Raw genomic sequence first — 23,645 nt, 5'->3', positions numbered from 1 at the left:
GAGGCCCCCAGAGAGCTCTGCAGAGAGCAGAGAGCACTGCACAGTGTCAAGAGGCCTGAGGAGAGGCTTGCAGAGAACTGAGAGGCCTGTGCAGAGTGAAGAGGTCCTTGGAAAGCCTGAGGGCCTGTGCAGAGGCCTGTAAAGAGTGGAGAGGCCTGTGAGAAGGAGGAGAAAGGAACAAAAACTCACCTGTTTGTAGGTTGGAGCTTCTCCCAGTTCTGAGGTAGCCTAGGGCAAGACAGTTGTGGACTGACTAATAAAACTCCTCTGTCAACTTTAACTGTGCTTCTGTATTTTCTCTGTTCCCGGTCATAATGAGGCCACTCCATGAGCCTTTTCTCCACCTGTTAGAGCAGGAGACTCGCTTTTGCCTCTGGGAGCTTCCAGATCCACTCCTACCAGGCCAACCAACCTACAGTGCAGGCCTCACCCCACACACACCATGGCATCGCCAGACATGACAAGCAGTGTATCCCAGTAGTCCCTCTCCTCAGAGTGCACTAGCTGCTGTGCATGGTTTTGCTGCTCTGTGGGAAGATGGGGCTCAGGGACCTGCTCTGCAAGGAGAAGGATACTCCCAGCATTCTCTGGGGCATGGGGAGGTCAGCATCAGCATGAGGGATATCTGGGCTTCAACTATGAGGGACAGCACACAGTTTTGGAATACCGCAGAGCCTTGTCCTTGCCAGCCTGTGGCAGATCCTGAACAGCAGGCCCAGAGCGGGGCAGGGCACTGGCAGGATTCACAACCTGCCATGGAGGGCTTCCTTTTCTTTCTTCCTCGGTTCACATGGATTGGGTTGATTTTCAGGTTAGATTACTTTTATGACAATGTGGCTTTAATATGTTAAATAGAGGAATGATGGTTTGCAGAGTTGCATGTGAAGAATAAAAGGGAATGAAAAATGAATATACATTTTCAAATTGGAAAAGTGTGTGAGGGTGTGTATGTGTTTGTGTGTATATCAGCATTTCAAATCCGGTCCCTTTCTAGGCATTCTTACAACTTGGCACTTGACCAGTTGAGAAATGACTCCAGCCCCAGGATTTTACTTGTAAGTTAGAGATGGGTTCTCATAGACTTTTCTGCCCAGGCTGGTTTTGAACTGGGATCTTCAGAACCCAGCCTTTAAAGGGAGCCACAGGAATGTGACTCTGAAAAACAATGTGGTTAATATGTAAATTAACAATAAATTTAATAGTAAGTTTCCACCAGTATTTTATAAGAGTATTATGTTTATAGTGTGCATTTTAGTCCAATATATATGGAGATGGAACACTATTGGATCTTAAAAAAATCAGCAGAAAATAGTGGAAGAAAGGACACATATCTTTGCTAGAATAACTAAAGAAATTCAAAAAATCTAGTGTGGGTATTCTCTTCTCTTCTTCCATTTATTTTTGGAAGTCCTTAGAGTTTTGGTCCAATAAGATGCACAAGTTGGCTAATTGTGAGTGCTGGGCATTGATTTTCCAAGGTCATATGGAAGTCAATGATGAGCCCATTCTTTCCCTCCTTCACTTGAATGTCTTCAAGACAGGTGTGGTTTCCATGTTTGTATCCTCAGGGACAGAGCCTGGCACTGGCCAGCTCCTGGTCTATCAGACCTATGGACACACCAGGCTTGAAAAGGTCTTTGGTTCTTTACCCCTTGGTCATGCCTAAAGACAGAAGCAGCTTAACCCAGTAAATCTTTTATTTATTTATTTTGTTGGTGTTGGGGCTTGAACTCTGGACCTGGGCACTGTCACTGAGCTCTTCTGCTCAAGGTGAGAACTCTACCACTTGAGCCACAGTGCCACTTCCGCTTTTCTAGTATTTTATTAAAGATAAAAGTCTCATGGACTTTCCTGCTTGGGCTGGCTTTGAACTATGATCCTCAGATCTCAGCCTACTGAGTAGCTAGGATTATAGGCGTGAGTCACCAGCACCCAGGTGACGCAGAAACTCTCTTTGTTCTTCAGGTTTTTGTTTTGTGCTGGTTCTGAGAGTTGAACTCAGGGTCTGGGTGTTGTTCCTGTGAATTTTTTTTTCTGTGTGGAAGGGCTAGTGCTCTGTCACTTGAACCACACATATATTTCTCTTTGTTCAATTTTTTATTATTAATTTTTTATTGTGAAAATACTGTACAGAGAGATTACAATTACATGAGCAAGGTAATGAGTACATTTCTTATCAAGCATTGTTGCCTCCTCCTTTGTTTTTCCCTTACCATCCCTGCCCTCCTATTTCCATGACTACCCGCTACCCTGCCAAAATTGTAAAGTTCATTTTTTGACATAGCATCTTGTACATTTCATTGTTGCAATGGGTCCACCTGTATCCCTATTTAAACAATTTTCCCTTCCCCTCCCCAAATTATACCAACATCAAATACAGTGAAAACAGGAGCTATACTCTGGGGGAGGGACATATAAAGCAACAAAAATCACTTTATAAATATGATAGAAGCAATAGCAAGAGAGAAAAACCACTTGAGTCCTTATCTTGGGGTTCATGTCACCGAACATCAACTTATCTGATCTTTTCTCCTTGTCTCAGACATATACTAGTTCTTGCAAATAAGCATTATTCACCATAGCTAAGATATGGAACCAATCCAGATGACCCTCAGTAGATGAATGGATCAAGAAAATGTAATATATATAGAGATATAGATATAGATAAATACACAAATGTATATATATAAATACACACACACATAAATATATATATATATATGTATATATATATAAATACACAAACACAATGGAAATCTATGCCTCCATCAGAAAGAATGGCATTGCCCCATTGGTTAGGAAATGGAAAGACTTGGAAAAAATTATATTACGTGAAGTAAGCCACAGATACACTTCTGGCTTTTGTTGATTCATTGGAGATAAAAGACTCGTGAACTTTCCTCCCCAGGCTGGCTTGGAACCCTGTTCCTCACATCTCAGCTCTCAGAGGAGCTAAGTTTACAGGCCTGAGACACTGGGGCCCAGCAAAGAGTGAGTGATTTTAATGTAACTTGTAAGTGTTTAGACACAAACTGTTACAGCTGTGTTTGCAATGTGCTGGCTGCTTCTGGACATAAGGTATGAGACCAGTATAATTCTGGTAGGTTGTCCTCTTTGACAGGGCAAACATCCATTTCATATCACTGAGACTACAGGAACAGGTCACTTGTATCCTAGATTCTCTCCTTAGAAATTTCTTAATGCTTCCTTCCTCTTCTAGTGGAATGTGATGAATGTATGATACAAGGGTAAGTACTATTAGTAGTATAAAGTGATAAGTTTAGACATAATAAAAGGCAAACATATGATTGAATCTGAAGCTTCCTTGTTCTCATTTCTCTAGTGGGCAACTGATCAGAGACTTCATAGACATTTGACATGGTAGTCTAACACTCAATCACTTTGTTTAGTTATGTTTTGTTTCTCATTAAGGCTTTATTGTAGCAAAACCTATCAATTCACCCATGTTGTATACATACTTATCCCACAATAGTAGTCATTAAATAAGCACCTATGTATAACAGTGAGCACTCTCTTCTTTGATTTACTGTGACTGGGAACAATCTGTGTGGCTTCAGACATTTCTGTCTTTGTGCAGATGCTTTCCTACCTTCCAGCAATGACTCAGCAGAATAAGAGACAGCTCTGTGTGTGTCTCTGTCATGCAAATGTGGGTGAGCTCACTCCACTGAGGCACAGCTACAGCATTGAACCATGTCAAGATCCCTGGACTCTGAGACATGTGCTGACTTGACTTTTGCCATCCTCCTGGCTGTAGATTATGTTGGTGTCCTGACAATGTCCCACTTCAAGCTCCTGAACATTTCTGATTTCTTCAGGGACTCTTCTGGACTGTTGATCACTCTTATTCTCATAGAATCTTAAAGGACCCTGAGAGATATTGAGTCTGAACCTATCTAATGTTTTGTCATCTCTTTTTCTCTTATGATAAATGATTCTGTTTCTCTATCCATTAATATTGAGGATCTTTAGGGGCTGGGAAGACAAGGCTCAGCTTGGGCAACTGTGCACTCTGTGGCTTCAGCTAGCTGTTTTGTTGGACAGCTCTAGTTATGTTGGTGCCCTGGTATGTCTTCCAGAGAAAAGTGCACATGGGAAAGTGGAGCAGATTAACAACCAATTCTAAACTTTTAAGGAAGAAAGAGAAAGAGCGTGAGAGAGAATTTTTTTTTTACAAAAATACACCCAGTGATGTGGCAAAAGAGAAAACATGTGAACAAAAATACACAACTGGGTCAGAAAATGTACTCTAGTAATTGTAATAAAAGCATGAAAACTTTCCCCAAGACAAATTTTCTTGTCTCAGTGAGCTTAGCAATGTAGTGATATTCAAGCAGCAAGATAGTCTATGTAGGAAAAGTAATGACGACAGGGAACTAAAGGAAAGGAAGAAGCTCAGTAGAAAATATACTCAAAAGGGCAATTGATAACATAAATGGCAACTTCTATGGGAAGTAGCATAGTATATCCAGGATAAAATACAAATATAAAAAGTCTTGGTGGAACCTTGCTGTGACTCTAACATAAGCAGCAAAACGAATAAGAGTAACTTCCTTGTTCAAGAAATTCCTCAAGTAATACTGTTTTTTTTCTTTTTTTATTGTAAAAATCTAGGGTAATGATCATATTTCATAGCCAGCATTAGTTATCTCCTCCTTTATTTTCCCCATACCATCACTTCCCTCCCTGACTCCTAAACTAGTCCCACTACTCCCCCCCACCCTGACAATGTAATGTTAGTTTACAATATAGTATCCTGTACATCTCATCATCACAATGGGTCAGCCTGTATCCCCACATAAAGGTTCTGCAATATCGCTTTCCCTCCCCAAATTACAAAAATGTATATACAAGTTTCAGAACACCGGCATCAAATCCAGTGAAAACAGGATTCATACCATGGGGGAAGAACATACGATAAAAACAAAAGAATCACACAGTGCATTGTAAGTACATTAAAAACACTAGCAAGCAAGCAAGAAAAAAAAACCTCTTGTGTCCCTGTCTTGGTGTACACTTTGCTTAACATTATTTCATGTGGTCATGTACATAGCCTTTGACCTTCTTTGCTTGTCCTAGACATGTACCAAAATAGTATAGATTGGTATCAGAACTTCTAATTCATCTAGGCAACATTTATGTTCATGTTAAGGTTCATTTCTTCCAGATTGTGATCTCTTCCCAAATCTTTGCAAAGTATTTCTCTCAGGTCTCATCAAGATGATGTAGCACTTGGGGGCAAAGATGCAGCCCAGGAGGCCTGCACTGGAGACCAAGATGGAGAAGATCTCCACGGCCACCATGACCTTCCCCTTTGCACTGTGGTAGACAGGCAGGAAGCTGAGCCACACACTGCAGAACACCAGCGTGCTGAGGGTCAGGAACTTGGCCTCATTGAAGGTGTCAGGCAGGTTCCGGACCAGAAAAGCCATCACGAAGCTGGCCATGGCCAGGAAGCCCAGGTATCCCAGGACACAGTAGAAGGTGATAGGAGAGCCCATGTTGCACACGATGATGATGTGTCCATGTTCAGAATGTGCATCTGTGTCTACAAAGGGAGGAGAGATTCCCAGCCACAGGCCACAGAGAGTCACCTGGATGAGAGTGCAGATGGGGATAATGAGGTTAGGAAACCGGGACACCAGCCACTGCCTCGTGCTTCTCCCTGGAGCAGTGAGCGTGAAGGCCAGAACCACAGTGATGGTCTTGGCCAGGACCGTGGAGACAGCCACAGTGAAGACCACTGCAAATGTGGTGTGTTGTAGGATGCACGAGGCTGTGTGGGGACGGCCAAGGAAGAGCAAGGAGCAGAGGAAGCAGCAGGTGAGGGAGGTGAGCAGGAGGTAGCTGAGGGCCCGGTTATTGGCTTTGACAATGGGGGTGTCTTGGTGCTTGACAAAGACTCCAAGAACAGCACAGGTGAGTGCAGAGAAGCAGAGAGCCATGCAAGCCAGACCCATGCCCAAGGGGTCTTCATAAGTCAGGAAGCTTTCAGCTTTCATCAGGCAGCAGTTTCTTTCGGTGTTGGCAAAGTGATGATCTGGACACTTCACACATTGGTTCATGTCTGGTGAGAAGTGAGAATCACTATTAATCTGTGTTCAATATTTCCTCTCAGGCCCCTTAGCTGAAATGGCCTCATTTGGCTACTTAGCCAATTGACCTGTTGACCGAATGAAATAATTGTCAGTACAATATAGTTGTAGGTGAATTTTCTTTCTTTCATATATTTTCCTTCCTTCGTTCCTTTCCCTCCTTCCTTCCTTCTTTATTCTGCTTCCTTCCTCTCCCTCCCTCCCTCTCTTTCTTTCTTTCTATCTCTCTCTTTTCTCTTTCTTGTTTCTCTCTTTCTCTCCTTCCTTCTTTTTGTTCATTCTCTCCTTCCATATTTCTTTCTTTCCTTTTACTTTCCTCATTCTCATTCCTTCCTTCCTTGTCTTTCTCTCTTGCTTTCTCTCCTTTCTTTTTCTCCTTCCTTACTTTCCTTCATTTTTTTGTTTTCTCTTTCAATCGCTCATTCTCTTTCTCCTTCCTATTTCTCTCTTTCATTCTGTCCTTATTTTCTTCCTTTGCTTCTTGCTTCTCTCTTTCCTTCCGTCTTTCTCTCTCCTTCCCTATTTTTATCTTTCTTTCTCTCCTATCTTTCTTTGTTTCCTTTTTCTCTTTTTTATCTTCATTCTCTTTCCTTCCTTCCTTCCTTCTCTTTCTCTTCTTTCTTTTCTTTCTTTTCTTTCTTTCCTTCTTTCCTTCTTTTTTTCTCCCTTCCTTCCTTTTCTTTCTTTTCTTCTTTCCCTCCCACCTTCCTCCCTCCCTCCTTCCCTCGCCCTTCCTTCCTTCCTTCCTTCTTTCCTTCCTTCCTTCCTTGCTTTTTCCTTCCTTCCTTCCTTTCTTCCTTCCTTCCTTTCCTTCCTTTTTCCTTCCTTGATTCCTTTCTTCCTTCGTTCCTTTCTTCCTTCCTTCCTTCCTTTCTTCCTTTCTTTCTTTCTTTCTTTCTTTCTTTCTTTCTTTCTTTCTTTCTTTCTTTCTTTCTTTCTTTCTTTCTTTCTTTCTTTCTTTCTTTCTTTCTTTCTTTCTTTCCAGGATTTGAACTCTGTTCTTAGGTATTTTTCTCTAGTATTTATGCCCCAGATTAGTACTCGAACAGTTGAGCCACAGCTCCACTTTCAGATTTTGGTGCTTAATTGTAGACAAGAATCTCATGGATTTTACTGCCCAGGATTGCATGAATCTCCATCCTCAGATGGCAACTTCTTGAGCAGCTAGGATTATAGGTGTGAGCTACAATAACCTACCAATATATGCCTGCATTCTAGAGAGCTCATATTACTCTGGCTGTTTGTTACTTGAGAGATCAAAAATAAGTTTAGCAGTAATTTCAGACAAAACTAAAACATTTGTCATCTCTTACTGGAAAGTAAGTGTTTGATCCTGCACCAAGGAAAGATAAAAGTAAGAATTATTAAGGGATCAGTCTGCCCTGACCAATCCAGGAATTTGGGCAGTCTCTCCCCCTCAACTCTGTTGAGAAAACATTTAGGACAAGACATTATTCAGCATTCCTGTGGTTAGCCCCACTTATCCAACCAATGATGTATGATTTAACCTATCCTTAACTGCTAAGTTAAAAAGTTCCTGTCCTTACTGGAAATGATCATGCCCATAACCAATGAACTTGACATCCTTCCCCTGTTACATACTCAATAAAAACCCTGTTGAACATGTGGTCGGGCCTCACAACTCTGACCCGCTGCATTGGTGATGATTGTGAGTCCAAGCTCGAGCTTGCAAATAAACGAATGTTTTGCTGTTTGCATTGGTCGTGGTCTCTGGGGGTCACTAGGAGGTCTTGAGTTCAAGTTGAACATTGCTCATTCAAGAAATAATGGAGAGCAGAGAATAAGCCCACTCATGTCAGTTTTAATGGGAGTGTCTACACCTCACTGCATCCCACTACTCACACCAAACACAAGCTTCCTGAGCACTTGTTCCCTGTCAAGGGCAATGCTCCTCAACGAAAATAAGAGGGTCTGGAGAGGATGAGATGGAGGAGGGAGAAAAGAAATGAAATGGAGTTGGTAATCTAGTTCTGATATTTCAGTAGCTGGTGGTCAAACTAGTGCCAGTGTCAGGAATAGAATGGTCATAGCAAAGTGCGGGGTATTACTAATAAAGACTAAGTAAAAAATAAAATGTAATTAAAAAAGAGCAGTGCTGGAAACTCAGAAAGGAAAGGCTGTGTTAGACCCACAAATTCATTATGATCTGTATTTTGTTTCCAAGATTAAGGCTCAGTCCTTGATATCGTATTTTGATATTGTATTTACATCTAAGATAAGTAACCAAGAAAAGGGGAACAGGGATATTCTTAAGATAAAGCCTAAAATGTCCTAGAAATTGTAAACAGATACGTAATGGAGGAGCAGTAGGTTGAGTTATTCCAAGGAGAAATATGGGTAACGGTAGCTATGGAACTCATTGCGAAGGCCTAGGTGTGTTCCTGCAGTGCTACTGTAGATCTCTTCATTGACTTGTATGGACTGAAGATAGGGAACTTCTCTGTAAATCACAGACTCACCTGTGGCATTAGAAATCTCATTCTCTGGGCAAGGGGTGCAGTCAAAACAACAGATTGCATTTGTCTCCTGAGGGGCCTTCCTGAATCCAGGACCACATCTCTCAGTGCAGAGAGACTGAGGAGTCTGAGGAAATCCAGATGACTGTTAATGATTATTCATCTTTTTTACCCATCATCCCAGACACCCCAGTGCCTGAAAGAAAAGGTCACTAAGCAGCAGCATCTCTACGTACATACAGCCAAGATAGCAGTTGGATCTTCTTACAGTTTCATGTAAGATGATTGTAAGACCATGTGAGATTTGAACCCCAGCCCTTCATATTCTCATGAAATGATGGGAGCCTTTGAGAAATGAAGCTTAATTGTAGGAAATTAAGAAACAGGAAACAAATTTGGTCTCAGATTCTTGAATACAGGTCATGATGTGTCTACTCTCCTAGTCATCTGTGAACATGTGGAGAGCAGTAGCAGAAAATCACACAGTGAAGCTTCAGATCCATTGTCTAAGGCACTGTTAATCCCGTTGAAGGGGCTGCTGTATCAAGGGCTATTCACATCTCTCTCTGGCTTCCAAGTTGCCATTAGGTGGTGTCCACTGGCGGATGCAACTTCCCTTACGTCCTGTCTCATACAGACTCATGGTCTACCTGACCATGGGCTGAAATCTCCAGTCCAGAACCAAGGAAACCTTTCTGCCTTCTCATCTGATACCTTCCTATGTTTGAACACAGTTCTGGAAAGCTGATTCACATGTGTCATTTCTCTTTTCTGATATTCAACATGCAAGCATGTAATAACATATTAGTAATTACATGTTCTCCTAATCTGTCCATGAGTCAGTAAGAAAGTTCCAGAAACAGGACTTTCTGAAATGTACACCACTGAGCCATAGTTTAGGTGGACAGCTTACAAATGGGAAAATTTCATTGCTTATTTACACAGAGATCATGACAGTAAGGTTAGAAATGACCAATTCTGGGGGAGAAATAAGGATGTGGTGACAGTGTCAAACAACCATTTTATTAATAACAGGACTTAGGGAATTGTAATCTTTCTCTACAACTACTCAATAATAATAATAATAATAATAAATATTTAAAAATACAAAAGTGAAAAAAGTAGAAATGACCTACCTTGATATATTCTATGGGCCACTCTATCAGATTCTCAAACAAAATCAGTTGTTGACCATGTGGACTAGATGGAGTAAACTTGCCAACATTCACCCTTTGTCCAAGACCTTCTGGAAAATTCCAAAAGCTCACAATGTCATATTCTGCTTCCAATTTCTTTTGCTCATTCAAAACCACTTGTTCTCCGGCAGGATTGGTAAATTGGATCTTCTTCAAGAAGAGATGTAGCTAAAAGACACACATTACACTATGGCAAATTGCTTCCCAGAGTGAATACAAAAACCCAGAATAATGTACTGGTGGTGATTTAGCTTTCCTTCCTCCATGCAACTAACACATACCACAGGAGTCCAATCAAATAGAGCTGATGTAGGCCTATGGAGGTCTAAATTGTTACCAAGGTTCTAAAACTTGGTGAATCGAGATAGAATGCAGAAACTGAATTTTAAGAGATTAAAATTTCAGCCACATCTACCTGAACAATGAATTACATTAAAACAGACCTCAACTGCCTTTTTCCAGCCAACACAGCCACTCATTTTATAGATGTGATCAGAGAGTCAGTGTAAAAATAGATAAACAATGGACTAAAAACCCCCTAAAAACTAAACATAAATATCCTATTTATGTTTAGAATATTTGTGACAACAGTGAATGATTACCTTAAGCAAGACTTAGTATATTGCATGTCTGTGTGTGTGTGTGTGTGTGGGTATGGGTGTGTGTTTGTGTGTGTGTGTATGGGGGGGGGTGGCACACAAATACCTGTACTTGGGTTGAACACAGGGCCTGCTTTCAGTTTGGTTTTATTTGTTTCTCAAGGCTAGCATTTTTCTACTTGAGCCACAGCTCCATTTTTTTTTTTTACATTTTTTTTTGGTCCAGTCGTGGGGCCTGAACTCTGGGCATGGGCGCTATCCCTCAGCTCTTCAGCTCAAGGCTAGCACTCTACCAATTGAGCCACAGCACCACTTCCGGCTTTTTTCTTTTTGCTTATGTGGTGCTGAGTAATCGAACCTAGGGCCTCAGGCATGCAAGGCAAGCACTCTACCACTGAGCCACCTTCCCAGCCCCACAGCTCCATTTTTGGGTTTTGGTTGTTAATTGGAGATAAGCATCTCACATACTTTTATGCTTGGGTCAGCTGTCAACTGAAATCTACAGATCCCAGTCCCTTAAGTAGCTGGAAGTAAGCCACAGGTGTGAGCTATTTGCGACCAGAAAATCTTAGGGTTCCTGGTACTAGTCAACATTGAACTGTTATTTTTAACAGTTCCAAGAACAATTTGGATTTATTCTGTCAAAAAGACCAGGGCTTTTTCCACAAGAAGTGAGGGAAAGAAAATAGCATTTCCTTATCAGGGATGCTGTGTTCTCCAAGAACCTTGTCACACAGCTCTACAGTCACTTCATGGAGAGTACAACAGGCCCAGTGTCTCTTGTTCTTTCCCCAAAGGAGCCAGAATACTTTGTTCCAACAACTAGGAAAGCTTGTAGAAAGTTATACCTGGAGCAGTCACCCAACAGAAAAGTCATTACCTGTGAAGACAGAATTGCCTTTGGTTGCTCATTGTGTGCTGGTGGCTCTTCTGTTTGATGAAAAAGCATCTCGTGGAGGGCATGGGCCACAGCATACACGGCGTTGTAGATGTTGTGACTCTCTTCTGACAAGGACATGTCAAAAATATGCCCCAGCAACCAGTCCAGTGTGGCATTGTATGAACATTGCCCCAATTTTGTACAGTCAGATTTTATCAGTATGCAACGAATAGACTGAATCCATAACCTAGCAAGAGAAATATCTTCTGAGTTCTTGGAAAAGTTAGCTCTTGGGATAAAATTGGTGAACCCAGAATAGTTTCTATGGTGAGAGAAGATGAGAGGTGCATGGAAGGAATCTATCAGAAAATAAGTTTTACTGATGGTCACATCATCATAAGGTGAGTTCATGACCCAGACTTTCCCTGTAATTAAAAAATGCCCTAATTTAAGAATAAAGCTTAGTAGAAAATCACTGTCTCCATAAATGATAATCACATTGGTTGAGGATTCCATAATATGGCGATACACTGATGGATCACTTGAGAAATCGGAGACTGCATTGGTCTGGATTGTGTTCTCAAAGGCAAAACAGACTCCATTCCTGCCCATCTCCTCTCTCAATTCTGAGAGGAACCACACACCATAGTCGTCTTCGGTGATGAACAGTCCCACCCAGGTCCAGCTGAAATGAACCATCAAGGAGACCATGGCCAGGGCTAAAGATGAGTCCTTGGCAGCCATCTGATAGATAGCATCAAACTGTCTATGGTCACCCAGGAGAGGATCAAAAGACCCAAAGGTGAACTAAAGGGAGAAAAATGAACACAACACCAGGAAGAGGATGGTCATTGTCAAAGACTTAGCCCTAATATGAACAACAACAACAACAAAAGTTGGCTGTGGGGAGGGGGAGTGAAGTTTTGCTTATCCCATTTGTAAAGTCATCTCCCACTATCTAAATTGTAGAAATGTATGGATCAGGCTCACAGCCTGATTTCCTCCTTTGCTCTCTTAGAACTTCTCCTTTTTTTCCTCTCCAACAAAGACAATGTGGATGCCCCACCCAGCTTTGTTATCTTTCCTGGAGATCAATCATTTTGAGAGGTTCAGGATAGGGCTTATTCTTTCTCTCTTCTTCATCCGGTGGAGGGCAGAGTCCATGTGGGCATGGACTCATACAGGTATGAGCCACCACTGCCAGGCTGCAATTTAGATTGTTATTTAACTGTTCATTAAAAATGGTCAATAAACTCAACATCCTAATACTCATATAAATCTGTATTAAAATTGCAGCAAATACCATTCTAACAAATTATGTTATCCCTAAATATAAATATCAGTAGTTTAAAATGCAGACAATAATAAAGTACACAAGAAAGCCTCTGTACTGTCAGATTTGGAGAGTATAAATATGAACAAGAAATATGTACATCCTCCAATACAATGTTATTAACTTTTAACCTTTTGCATCTTTGGTACATTTTGGATTTATTAATTAGTTTCTATGTGCCAGCCACTCAGTTGGACCCATGTGTTAGCCAACTGATGGTGTTATTTTTTAAATTCACTTCTGTATGTTTTCTTCCACATGTCCCTAAATTGGAGACATGGCTTCACATCTCCCCACCCCTCCCAGACTCACCTGTGGAAGTTTGTAGAGGTCCAGCAGTGTCCTGATTGGGATAGATGTGCTTGACGATCCTGTGAGTACTGCTAAAGCTTTGCTGTCTCTTCTGCAGGTGTAATTGGGGCTGTTTTTATTCTTCCCAGACAGCCAGGTGAGTGGATTCTCTAACACATCAGTTTCTACATAATGTGCAATATAGATCTCAAACCCCAGTGTCATATTGGGTAAAAGCTGAGGATTCTTGTTGATCTCTTCAACAGCAAGTGTCAGGGACAGGACCAACTGGTATTTCTTTAAGTTGATCCTGCACAAAACCACAGAATTTTGGGGGAGCTATACCTGTATTAGAAATGATTAAGTTCAAATCTCATGACTTTGTTGAATGGAATGCTTATCTCTACAGAAAATCATATGTTTAGACCCTCCCTTCAAGAAGGATGAAGTTTTAAAGAGAAACTTCTCTGAAGAAGAAAGAAGGATGGCCAATAGACACATGAAGAAATGTTCAACATCCCTAGCCATAAAAGAAATGCAAATCAAAACAACATTGAGATATCACCTCACTCCAGTTAGAATGGCAAAAATCAAGAACTCTAACAACAACAGATGCTGGAGGGGATGTGGACAGAAAGGAACCTTACTTCATTGTTGGTGGGAATGTAAACTTGTTCAACCACTTTGGAAAGCAGTATGGAGGTTCTTCAAAAGACTTCACATAGAGCTCCCCTATGACCCAGCAATCCCACTTTTGGGCATTTACCAAAATGTTTGCAAACAAGACAACACTAAAGCTACCAGCACAACTATGTTTATTGCAGCATTATTTACCATAGCTAAGATATGGAACCAACCCAGATGCCCCTCAGTAGATGAATGGATCAAGAAAATGTGGTATATATACACAATGGAATTCTATACCTCCATCAGAAAGAATGACATTGCCCATTTGTAAGGAAATGGAAAAACTTGGAAAAAATTATATTAAGTGAAGTAATCCAGGCCCAAAGAAACTTAGGTCCCATGGTTTCCCTTACTTGCAATATCTAGTATATGTATGAGTCAAGTGGAAAAGGTCAGATATTGTGATGTCAGGAAAATGAACCCTTAGATATGTATTTTAATGTTTTTTTTTCTTTCATGGGATTGTTTCTAACGCATTTATAAGATTATTTCTTTGTTGCTTTGTATGTCCCTCCCCCACAGTATAACCCCTGTTTTCACTATATTTGATGTCAGTATAACTTGTGGAGGACATGGGGAAAAACAAGTCGTTTAAGGATAGAGGTGGACCTGTTGCAACAATGAGAAGTACAAGTTGTCATGTTGATAACGAGCTTTACAATGTCGGTGGGGGGGGGGGGATGTATTGGAGGAGAGAGGAGGCTGGGAAGGGATGTGAAGGGTAAACCAAGGAGAAGGCTGCGATGCTTGGTAAGAAATGGAAAGGCTTGGAAATAATTATATTAAATGAAGTAAGCCAGGCCCAAATAAACATAGGTCCCATGGTTTCCCTTATTTGCAATATCTAATATAGGTATGAGTCAAGCGGAAAAGGTCAGATAATGTGATGTTAGGAAAACGAACCCTTAAATATGTATTTTAATGTTTTTGTTTCTTTCATGCATGTGTTTCTAACGCATTTATAAGATTATTTCTTTGTTGCTTTGTATGTCCCTCCCCCACAGTGTAACCCCCGCTTTCACTTTATTTGATGTCAGTATAACATGTGGAGGAGATGGGGACAAACAAGTCGTTTAAGGATTCAGGTGGACCTGTTGCAACAAGAGAATTACAAAATGTCATGTCAAAGCAAGCTTTACAATGTCGGTGTGGGGGGGGAAGGGGGGTATAATTGGGTGGGGGGGAGGGGGGAGGCTGGGAAGGGAGGTGAAGGGTAAACAAAGGAGGAGGCTGCAATGCTTGGTAAGAAATGTATGCATTATCCTGCCAATGTAATTGTAACCCCTCTGTACAGTATGTTCTCAAATAAAATAAAATAAAATTTAAAAAAAATAAATAAAAAATAAAAAAAAGAAATGTATGCATTGTCCTGACCATGTAATTGTAACTCCTCTGTACAGTATGTTCACAAATAAAATTAAATTAAATTAAATTTTAGAAAAATGGATGAAGTTAGAACATGGAGTCCTAGGAAAGTAATTAGAATAGGGAGAGCTCTTGCAACATGCTTTCATCAACATACACTAGACTGCTGCTCTTCTGAGATTACAGAGAGAGGGAGAGCTGGCTTTTGCTTTCTGCCATGGGAGGAGACATGAGAAACCATGCTGCCTGGGAGATGGGAACACGCCCAGGTCACATACCAAGTCATTGGATCTGCATACAAAGAAATTCTTCAGAAATATGATTCAAATTGAGAGCAGTGCACCTGAGCTCAAGGTATTTTGCCTAGGGGAAGGGCTTGCTGCCATAGCAATAAATAGCAAAGTAGGTTGCCTGCTCCGTGTCCTCACTTGCCAGGTTTGGGCTGATGGCCCACCCTTCTGTGCACAAGTAAATTTTTCCTTGTGAGATAATTAAAAAAATATAATTCAGGTCATGTGAGTACAGGCAGACTGAGCTGACATAAAGAACATCAACATTCAAGGTGATCAGCCAGAAGCAGACAAGATGGCAGCCAAGGAAGATTGATCAGCCAGAAGCAGACAAGATGGCAGCCAAGGAAGACTGAACCAGGGAGTGTGGATCCGAGGACCTCCTCTATTAGAGCAAAAGAACAGAGAAGGATGTGCGGGCAAAGGAGAAAGTAAGCCATCTCCATGTTCCTCCCCTCCACTAGCATTAGTAGCTTAGCACAAACAGAGACCCCTCCCACATTGCAAGGAGGGAGATAATAAAAGTTAAATCAAAGCAGCATATCCATGTACAGACTGCAGTGCTGGAGAAATGTCCCATAGTCTCTACTCCTGGGTCTACACCTTTAGATTGTGCCTGTAGAACTGTGTCAGTACACAACCTCCCTCCCACAATCTCATGAATGGCAGCAAGTATTTGGACACAACTTCATGGGGAGCAGGGCATGGGAGCGGTGTCAGAGTTTTTCTTAGAATCCCATGTCAGGCATGCCATGGCTGGAGCAATAATCCAGAAGAACCCATAGGTGCTGTGTGGTTCCAGGACCAAAACTCCCAGTAGAATCTTTCAGGAGATGTCAGTAGATCCCTCAGGTAGGACCAAAGGCCATCTACATCAGTTTCCACCAGGCATGTAGTATAGTGTCAGCTGTCCTACCTGGCTCAGCCCCAGCTTGGTGGAAAGTAGATCATCTCCACCTTTAATCCCCAACCTCAGAGACCACTTCCTGCAGAAGGACAGTGCTCAAGATGGAAGAGACCTATGCAGCTAGCTCTAGGTCATGATTGTGTATTGGTCTACAGCACCACAAGCTGGGACGTGGGCCTCAGTGGACCCACGTGACAGTTTGGGTTCACTCACTAGGAGACTGAACCTGGATGCAGGGTGGTGTCCACCAAGATGGCACAGTGGCTTCCTCTACAAACCTTAATGAGCTGCTGTGACACCCCATGGCTCTCCGTCCCATTACTTTTCTGTTCTTTGTGCCAATTTTGGGACTTGAACTCAGGGCCTGAGCACTGTCCCTAAAGTTCTTTTGCTTAAGGTTAGTACTCTACGCCACAGTGCCACTTCTGGCCTTTTCTTTTATGTGGCACTGGGGAATCGAAATAAGTTCTTTGTGCATGTTGAGCCAACACTTTACCACTAAGCCACCTTCCCAGCCCTCCATCCCACTTCTTTTGAGCTTGTCAGTAAGATGGTGATTTTCTTCCAAAGCTTAGTGTGTTCTGATTGATAGCACTGGAATGTTGCTATGACACCCCCATCCAGGACAGCCTCTGGGGGAGTTCTGGAATCACCCTAGTACTTTAGAAAGACATCTGCCATCAGATAATCAGACTTCTATTTCAGCGATCACTGACTATGGCTCACTGTGGCAGTCTTTGTTCTTGAGCACACCCCCACCACATACAGGTTGCAGGGCTTGGTCCTCAACTATCACTTTGTTGGCCTGATTGCAATGGACTGAGGATGTCCTACTGAAGCAGGGTAGACCAGGGAAAACAAGGCATGTTTAATGCATGCCAGGAATTCAAAAACTCAAGTCCAAAATGTGTCCATCTACTTCCCTTAAGATTAAGTGAAGACAGTTATTTAGGAGAAGAATAAAGCAGGGCAGACTAAGGGAAAATGAGGTATGGTAATATTTCAGCAAATACAGAAATATTCATTCATCTGCTCCCCTTTAGAATAAGGGACAAAAGTCATTCAGGGGGACATGAAACAGGATACATTGAGGAAAATCAGACCTGGTGAAAGCAGTTCAGAAACACAGTGTATAGAAACACAGAAGCACTATCTTTGTTTCAAAGAGAGAGAATAGGATGCATATATTCCTGGGAGACCCATTTCTCAACGCAAGAATGAATATTTGCCTGGCAGGATGTTTGGCTTCCTGACATAGTGTTTCCCCCAAATGTAAGCAGCCACCTATCCAAAAATGAAGAGAACAGGACACATTCTTCATCCCAAGGATACGCTTGTATTTTATGAAGGTTGCATTCTTATCTGGAAACAATGCCCAAGACATCCAGAAACTCAGAAAGGGTAACACCAGGAGTGACTAGCAAACATAAAACACCTACCTTTGTATCACTTTGAAGGCAGACCCCTTCCTTTTACCCTATAAATAGCCGTGGCAGCCAGATAGCTGTGTGTCTCTCCTTTAGCACACCCACACTCTAATATGATGTATATCTGCCTTTCTGTTTCCTTGTTCACTGCTTGTTTGCTTCCTTACTCATTAAAGCTCTGCCATGTTTTCTTATCATTGTGATTTATCTAGAATTTCTTCTTCTGAAATCAAAGTCAAGGATCCCAAGTGAAGAGTCCCTACTTTTAGAGGGAAATTTCATTAACCTTCACCTGTTTTGGTGACCTTGCTTGTTGGTATTCCAGGTGTAATAGAGTTCTGGCGGCTACAGCTGTGACTGAGGCCTGTTCTGCCTCACAGATCTTGCCACTGCCGGGCAGAATCCACTCACAGGGCCATTAACTGTGGATGAGGCATATAGGATCCCTGTGTCCCCAGAAGGAGGTATATTGTGACCCACCACTCACTGGGGTTCTCCCTGAGGTTTTAAGAACCACAGAGTATTTGTCACCCAACTTCCTTTGGTTTTCCTGGTACTGAAGTGGTTTATCACCTTACCAGCTGACTTCCCTCAAGGCATTAGCTCCCTCTAGTGGTGCCATTGTGGAAGTCACTACAGACTCAGGAACACTGAAGCCTGCCTGGAATTTCTGGAAAGACAGGCACAAAGCCAGACCAAGCCAACTGGTGTAATTCAGAGACATTTCAAAGGCCAGATGGTATCACATACCAATATGAATCAAGAATGTCCCACAACTATGAATTCTCCTAGGATTCAATATGATCATTTTGGGGAAATTCATATAGACAAAAGCACATGCACACACGAGGATGCACGTGCCTGCTGCCCACACAGAGAGCTCAATTAGAGAATGGACAGAGCAGAAGAAATCTCTAACATCTCCCATCTCCCATCTCCCATGGGGGTACATTTCTAAAGCTGTGTTTACACATGATCCTCATCAATCTCACTCATTTCCTCACCATGATCTTTTGGCTTCAATATCCCTCAGAAATCTCTCATGGAAGAAAGTATTCTTCTCCTGAACAAAGCCCATACAGGGTGTTTCCACACAAATTGTCTGAGAAAATTCCTCTGTGACTTCTCTAGTTTACAGGGAATTCTGTAGATCTGAAAGTAGTGAGCTCACCTGGTTCATATGCATGAATGAAAGTGTGTATAAAACATATGAAAAAATTCAAATCCAGTTCATGAATTTATAAGTAGGGGAAAAGTAGGAAAGACTGGAAAAACGTTTGAGAACAAGGAATAGAAGAAGAGCTTCTGGGAATGACATAGGGGATAGCCTGAGACCTGGACAGCAGGATAGAGGCTCACATACATTAGTTAAGGGGAAAAACTCAAATGCGTCATGAATCTCTTATTCCAGATCGAACCAGCAGCTCCCCATTCCCCGAGCTTGCTGACATGAAATAACCCCTGAAGCAGAAACTGCATGTCTATCCTAGGAAATGTTGCCCTGAAGGAGGTCCAAACATTGGTCCAGTTTTGAAAAGTATAAAAAAACAGAATTGATTGAAGATTCCCTTGCCTTTGACCTTTGGATGGGGACATTGAGTGTTAGTATGGACTCTTGGTCACCTCATTGACCCTGAGCCAGGACAGATCAGGCTAGAGGAGTCACAGTGATTGTGGGGAGGTCAGGACAGCCCTGGGAAAGGGGAGTGGAATGAAAGACAGACAGAGATCTCTCTGAAGAAAGGAAGAAAAATATTCATCAGGAAAACCTGAAGTAAAATAGAGCTGCCGTAGTGACGGCAGTGTAGAAGATTCACAGAATGTCAGTGGATGGAACCAAACTTCCCCCACCCCTGACGTAACCAAACAGAAAATGCAAATTTTAAGAAAACCCAATTAATCACTTACGGAAGGTTCTGTTGCTGCAGGGCAGGGTCATTCATGTTGCGAACGAATTCCCAAGAATAAAGGGGGAAAAACCCAGCAATCTCCACATCTCCCCTGCTGTGTGCCACAGATTTTTCTGTGTAAATGCATCTCACATCTTCAGAGGAATTGACCAAAAGTGGATGCTGTAGGAGAAGCAGTGTCAGAGCCACAGCGAACATTGCTGCTGCTTTGGCGTGGAGATAGGATTCTGGCTGCAGACTGAGCCTCCAGTGTCAGGTGGGTATCTAAATGGATCACTAGTTTCTGTGACTTCTTGTTACCTGGATGGCCACTGGGATGCACCACTGGCCTCCTCCACTGTCCTAGAGGAATACAAGCCCATCCTGCCCTCCAGCTCTGCATCTGGGGTCCAGGCTCAAAGTCAAAACACAAGTTGGAAAACATGTATACCATCTTTCGCTCTACACCCTCAGGGCTGTGATTTCATCCAAGACTGTAGATAGGAAAACTCCAGGGATGGATTACTTTCTTGTTGAGTTGTTCACAAATTTGTGTGAAAGCAAAAAGTTGAAAAGAAAACAAGCACACAAAATGAAGGTTCATACGAAATCACTACAGATGATGGGAATGGATGAGACTAGAGGATGCCATGTGAAGGTCAATAAGTCGAAGAATGCCATGGCCAGAAAAGCCCAGTCAGAGTTATTGGAGCACAATAAAAGATCAGGATGGGCAGACTCACAAACCAGAGCCAAGGGAGCCACAGAAGTTTGGTGAAATGACCCATTAAGGTTTCCAAAACAACTGCACATGCACAAGCATCCAGAAGTGGTCAATGCACTTATTTACTGCTGTAGGAGTTACCAACAATCTCCCTGAATTCAAACATTACAGATCAATACTTCAAGGTCAAGGTACGCATCCAATTCGACTTTGCATTTGGAACATTGAACTTCTTCGGTGCTTGCATGGCTTTGACCAGCAGAATGCATCTATCAGTACATTGTGGCAATCCATGGTCTATGACTTTCTGGAAACATAGCAGGCCTGCCCTCTGAGGATCCTGGTAGCTGTGGGTATATGGATGGGTCTTGATCTGCTGTGTATCCCTGTCATGTCCTGAGTGCTCTGGGAATTCTTGTTCACACGTGGACAGCTGCGTGGTGCCAGCTCTGTCCATGTCTCCCTACCTGTCTCCTCTATTCATTCCTCATACTAGAAGTGAAACCAAGGTCAAAGTGCAGGTTCCTGCTCTGCACAGAGTTCACCATGGTGCCTGGTTCTCTGATCTGGCTCCGTATATTTATCAGGAAAAGCTTGGCAAAAGTATGTTGGAAAGGTAAGGATGCAAATGCTACATGATACTGGTAGCCAGCAAGATCTTGCAAGAGTGTCAGTAGTGGGGCCTAGCCTGACTTGGGTTCTGCGGTAGAAATTTTGTTGTTCCTATACTCAGGATTATAGGTATTGGCTACCCGTGGCTGGCTCAGAGGACAAACATTTATCCTTTCCATATCTCTATTTCTGTTCAGTGTGCCCTAGAGAACAGGCCCTCCCCACTTCCTCTTCACCTGCCTGAAACCAGTAGTCACCTGTCAATCACCTGATTGTGAGTCAGCAAAGGACCCCACACTCTGAGGTCACTTCCTCGTCTGCTGAGGTCACTTCCTGAACCACCCTGGTCACACTTAACGCCGATGAGTGGTTCCCTAGTTTTTGAGGTCACTTCTGCATCCACTGTGGTCCTGGCTCAGCACAAATCCCTTCTCTCTCTTTCTCTTCTTCTGTTTTTCCTTTTTCTCTGTCTTCTCCATGTGCTTCCAGCTACTGCGGGTGGGCAGTTTGTCTTTTCTGTCTGAACCATGTGTCAGGTTTCCTTGCTGGCGAAGCTAACAATTTCTACTTCATTGTCATTGATATCTACTCTACTACTCTAAGACTTCTTCTGCCTACATTTCAAAAATGAGAAAAGATTTGGGGATCTGTGTTAGTTGATAATACATCTATCCATCTGTCTGTCTGTCTGTCTGTATGTCTTTATTGTAAAGGTGATGTATAAAGGAGTTACCATTATGCAAGTCAGGTATTGAGTACATTTCTGTTTTTACAATGTTACCCAGTTTTTCCCTCCCTGACCCACCCACAGGTTGTATGCTTCATTTTTCCCATGGTGTCCAGTATATACCACTGCTGCATTTGTCAGGGTGATTTACTGAACATGATGATCTCCCCTTCCGCCCTGACCTAAATATATAATTGCATTTTCAAGAATCAATTGTGTCTGTGTGACTCCATTTACTTTTTCCATTCATATGTTGATTGGAACAGAGCCTGGTTCTTCAACTTAGCTTCTAAGTAGTGTCATGATAAACACTCGTAATATGTAAACATAGACATAACAAACACCCATACCATTATGTGTCTGTAATCTGCATGTAATATTTTATCTTTTGTCATGTTATGTTACCAATGGAGTTATAACATTCCTTTTGGCCACATCCCCACTAGCATCTCTTATTACTAATTTTCTTGATAATCAATCAACTTATTTAATACCAATTATTTTATAATAAGCTCTATTTTATGAAACTGAAGATTTACTCATACCATCTGCTACTTACTTGAACATTTTCTGGTTATAAAAGTGAAATTTTTGCTTCTTAAATCATTTTTATCCAAGTGAAACAAATTTGTTTCATCAATTCCCTTTCTCAAGGCTTTCATTTACTAACTTCCCTCTTCCTTTGCATTTCCTTATTGCTTTACTAAGTTTTCTTTGTCAGTCATGGGACTTGAACTCTGTGCCTGGGTGTTGTCCCTCAGCCTTCAGCTGAAGGAGAGTGCTCTACCACTTGAGCCACAGCAGGATTTTTTGTTTTCTGGTGGTAAATTGGAGATAAGAGTCTCACGGAATTTCCTGCCTGGGCTGGCTTTGAACTGTGATCCTCTGATCTCAGCCTCCTGAGTAGCTAGGATTACAGGTGTTAATCACTGGCACCTGGATTCCTTACTCAGATTTTTAAAATTACATGTTTAATTAAGTCTTTTAAAACATTGTTCTTAAAAGGACACTTTTAAAAAGTATTTATCCTTAGACAAACTGGTTGTAAATGGATATTTCCCATTTCGTTTTAAAGCAAAGAGCACAGGAGACCCACATGTAGACTGACATTGCAGTAATAGTCCAAGCTTAACAAACTTGAGGGATCTCAGACCATTTCTCGTGTTTTAAAAATGCAGCTAATTGTATCACTTTACATATCATTCTTGTAACTTTCATTGGGTAATATTTGAAGGAAAGCAACTTTTAGTTAGAAACACTAAAACATTCATACATTTTACTGTGTAAAGAATTGAGCAATAATAATAATAAAAGAATTTAAAAATAGCTGGGAGCAGGTGGCTCATGCCTGTAACCCTAGCTACTCAAGAGGCTGAGATTTGTGGATTGCAGTTCAAAGACAGACCAGGCAAGAAACTCCATGAGACTCTTATTTCCAATAAACCACTCAGAAAAACAGGAGTGGTGCTGTGGCTCAAGTTGTAGAGTGCTTGCCTAGGCTCAGAGTTCAAACCCTATGATGGACCAAAAAAAAAAAAAAAAGAATTGAGTAACAAATTAGGTTTTACATTGAAGTAAATATGTAACCAAAGCCAAGAAAATTAAAACGTAGGTGCTTCTTTTTTTCTTTGTCCAAAGGGAAACCACAATGGGAAAAATATGTATGCAGAGCAAATTGCACATTATCTATCTGAACCATATTTATAAGAAAGTACAAAATCTGAACACACACTTCACGATTGTTTTACCAAAGGAGTCCTGGGGGGGGGAGGGGGAAGAGGCAGTGAAGGAGAAGATGGCAAATATGTGTTTGGATGATTTAGTATTGCCAAGAAGAGGCAAAATAAGTGAGGAAAAATAAGAAAACCATAAAACTCAAGCCAATTTTCTTACCTGTGGATGTTCTCACAGCCTGTTAGAGAATTTCTACCTCCTATCCCTTTGGCTTGTGGAAGCTGCCAGTACATTGCCAAGAGACTTCCGGATCGCAGTCTCCCAGTCTAGTTGGTTCATGAGCCGTTCACCACCTCCTAGAGCAGGAGTGTGGCTTCTGCCTCTGGGAGCTTCCAGTTCTACCCCTACCAGGCCAACCAACCTAGGGCGCAGGCTTCACTGCGTGCATCAA

General features: G+C 41.9%; 2 protein-coding genes across 2 annotated transcripts in view; one reads left to right on the top strand and one right to left on the bottom strand.

Annotated features, from left to right (window-relative positions):
• Positions 1 to 5,168: 5,168 nt before the first annotated feature.
• Positions 5,169 to 19,511, bottom strand: LOC138813641 (vomeronasal type-2 receptor 116-like). Its single transcript, XM_070002040.1, has 6 exons — positions 19,477 to 19,511; positions 12,914 to 13,202; positions 11,269 to 12,075; positions 9,730 to 9,957; positions 8,597 to 8,720; positions 5,169 to 6,088 (listed from the first exon to the last, which is right to left on the bottom strand). Exons 1-6 carry the CDS (start codon positions 19,509 to 19,511, stop codon positions 5,169 to 5,171), a joined length of 2,403 nt encoding a protein of 800 aa, XP_069858141.1.
• A 1,216-nt stretch (positions 19,512 to 20,727) lies between these two features.
• LOC138813640 (vomeronasal type-2 receptor 116-like) overlaps positions 20,728 to 23,645 on the top strand; it is a 35,839-nt gene continuing 32,921 nt past the window's right edge. The window contains 1 exon segment of the mRNA XM_070002039.1: positions 20,728 to 20,797. Coding sequence (XP_069858140.1) covers positions 20,728 to 20,797 — 70 coding nt within the window.

This window comes from Dipodomys merriami, unplaced genomic scaffold (genome assembly GCF_024711535.1).
Source record: "Dipodomys merriami isolate MVZ:Mamm:240054 unplaced genomic scaffold, mDipMer1.0.p SCAF_6, whole genome shotgun sequence".
Taxonomy (NCBI): domain Eukaryota; kingdom Metazoa; phylum Chordata; class Mammalia; order Rodentia; family Heteromyidae; genus Dipodomys; species Dipodomys merriami.
Note: the sequence above shows the minus strand (reverse complement) of the source record. Positions and strands in the feature narration are given on the sequence as shown.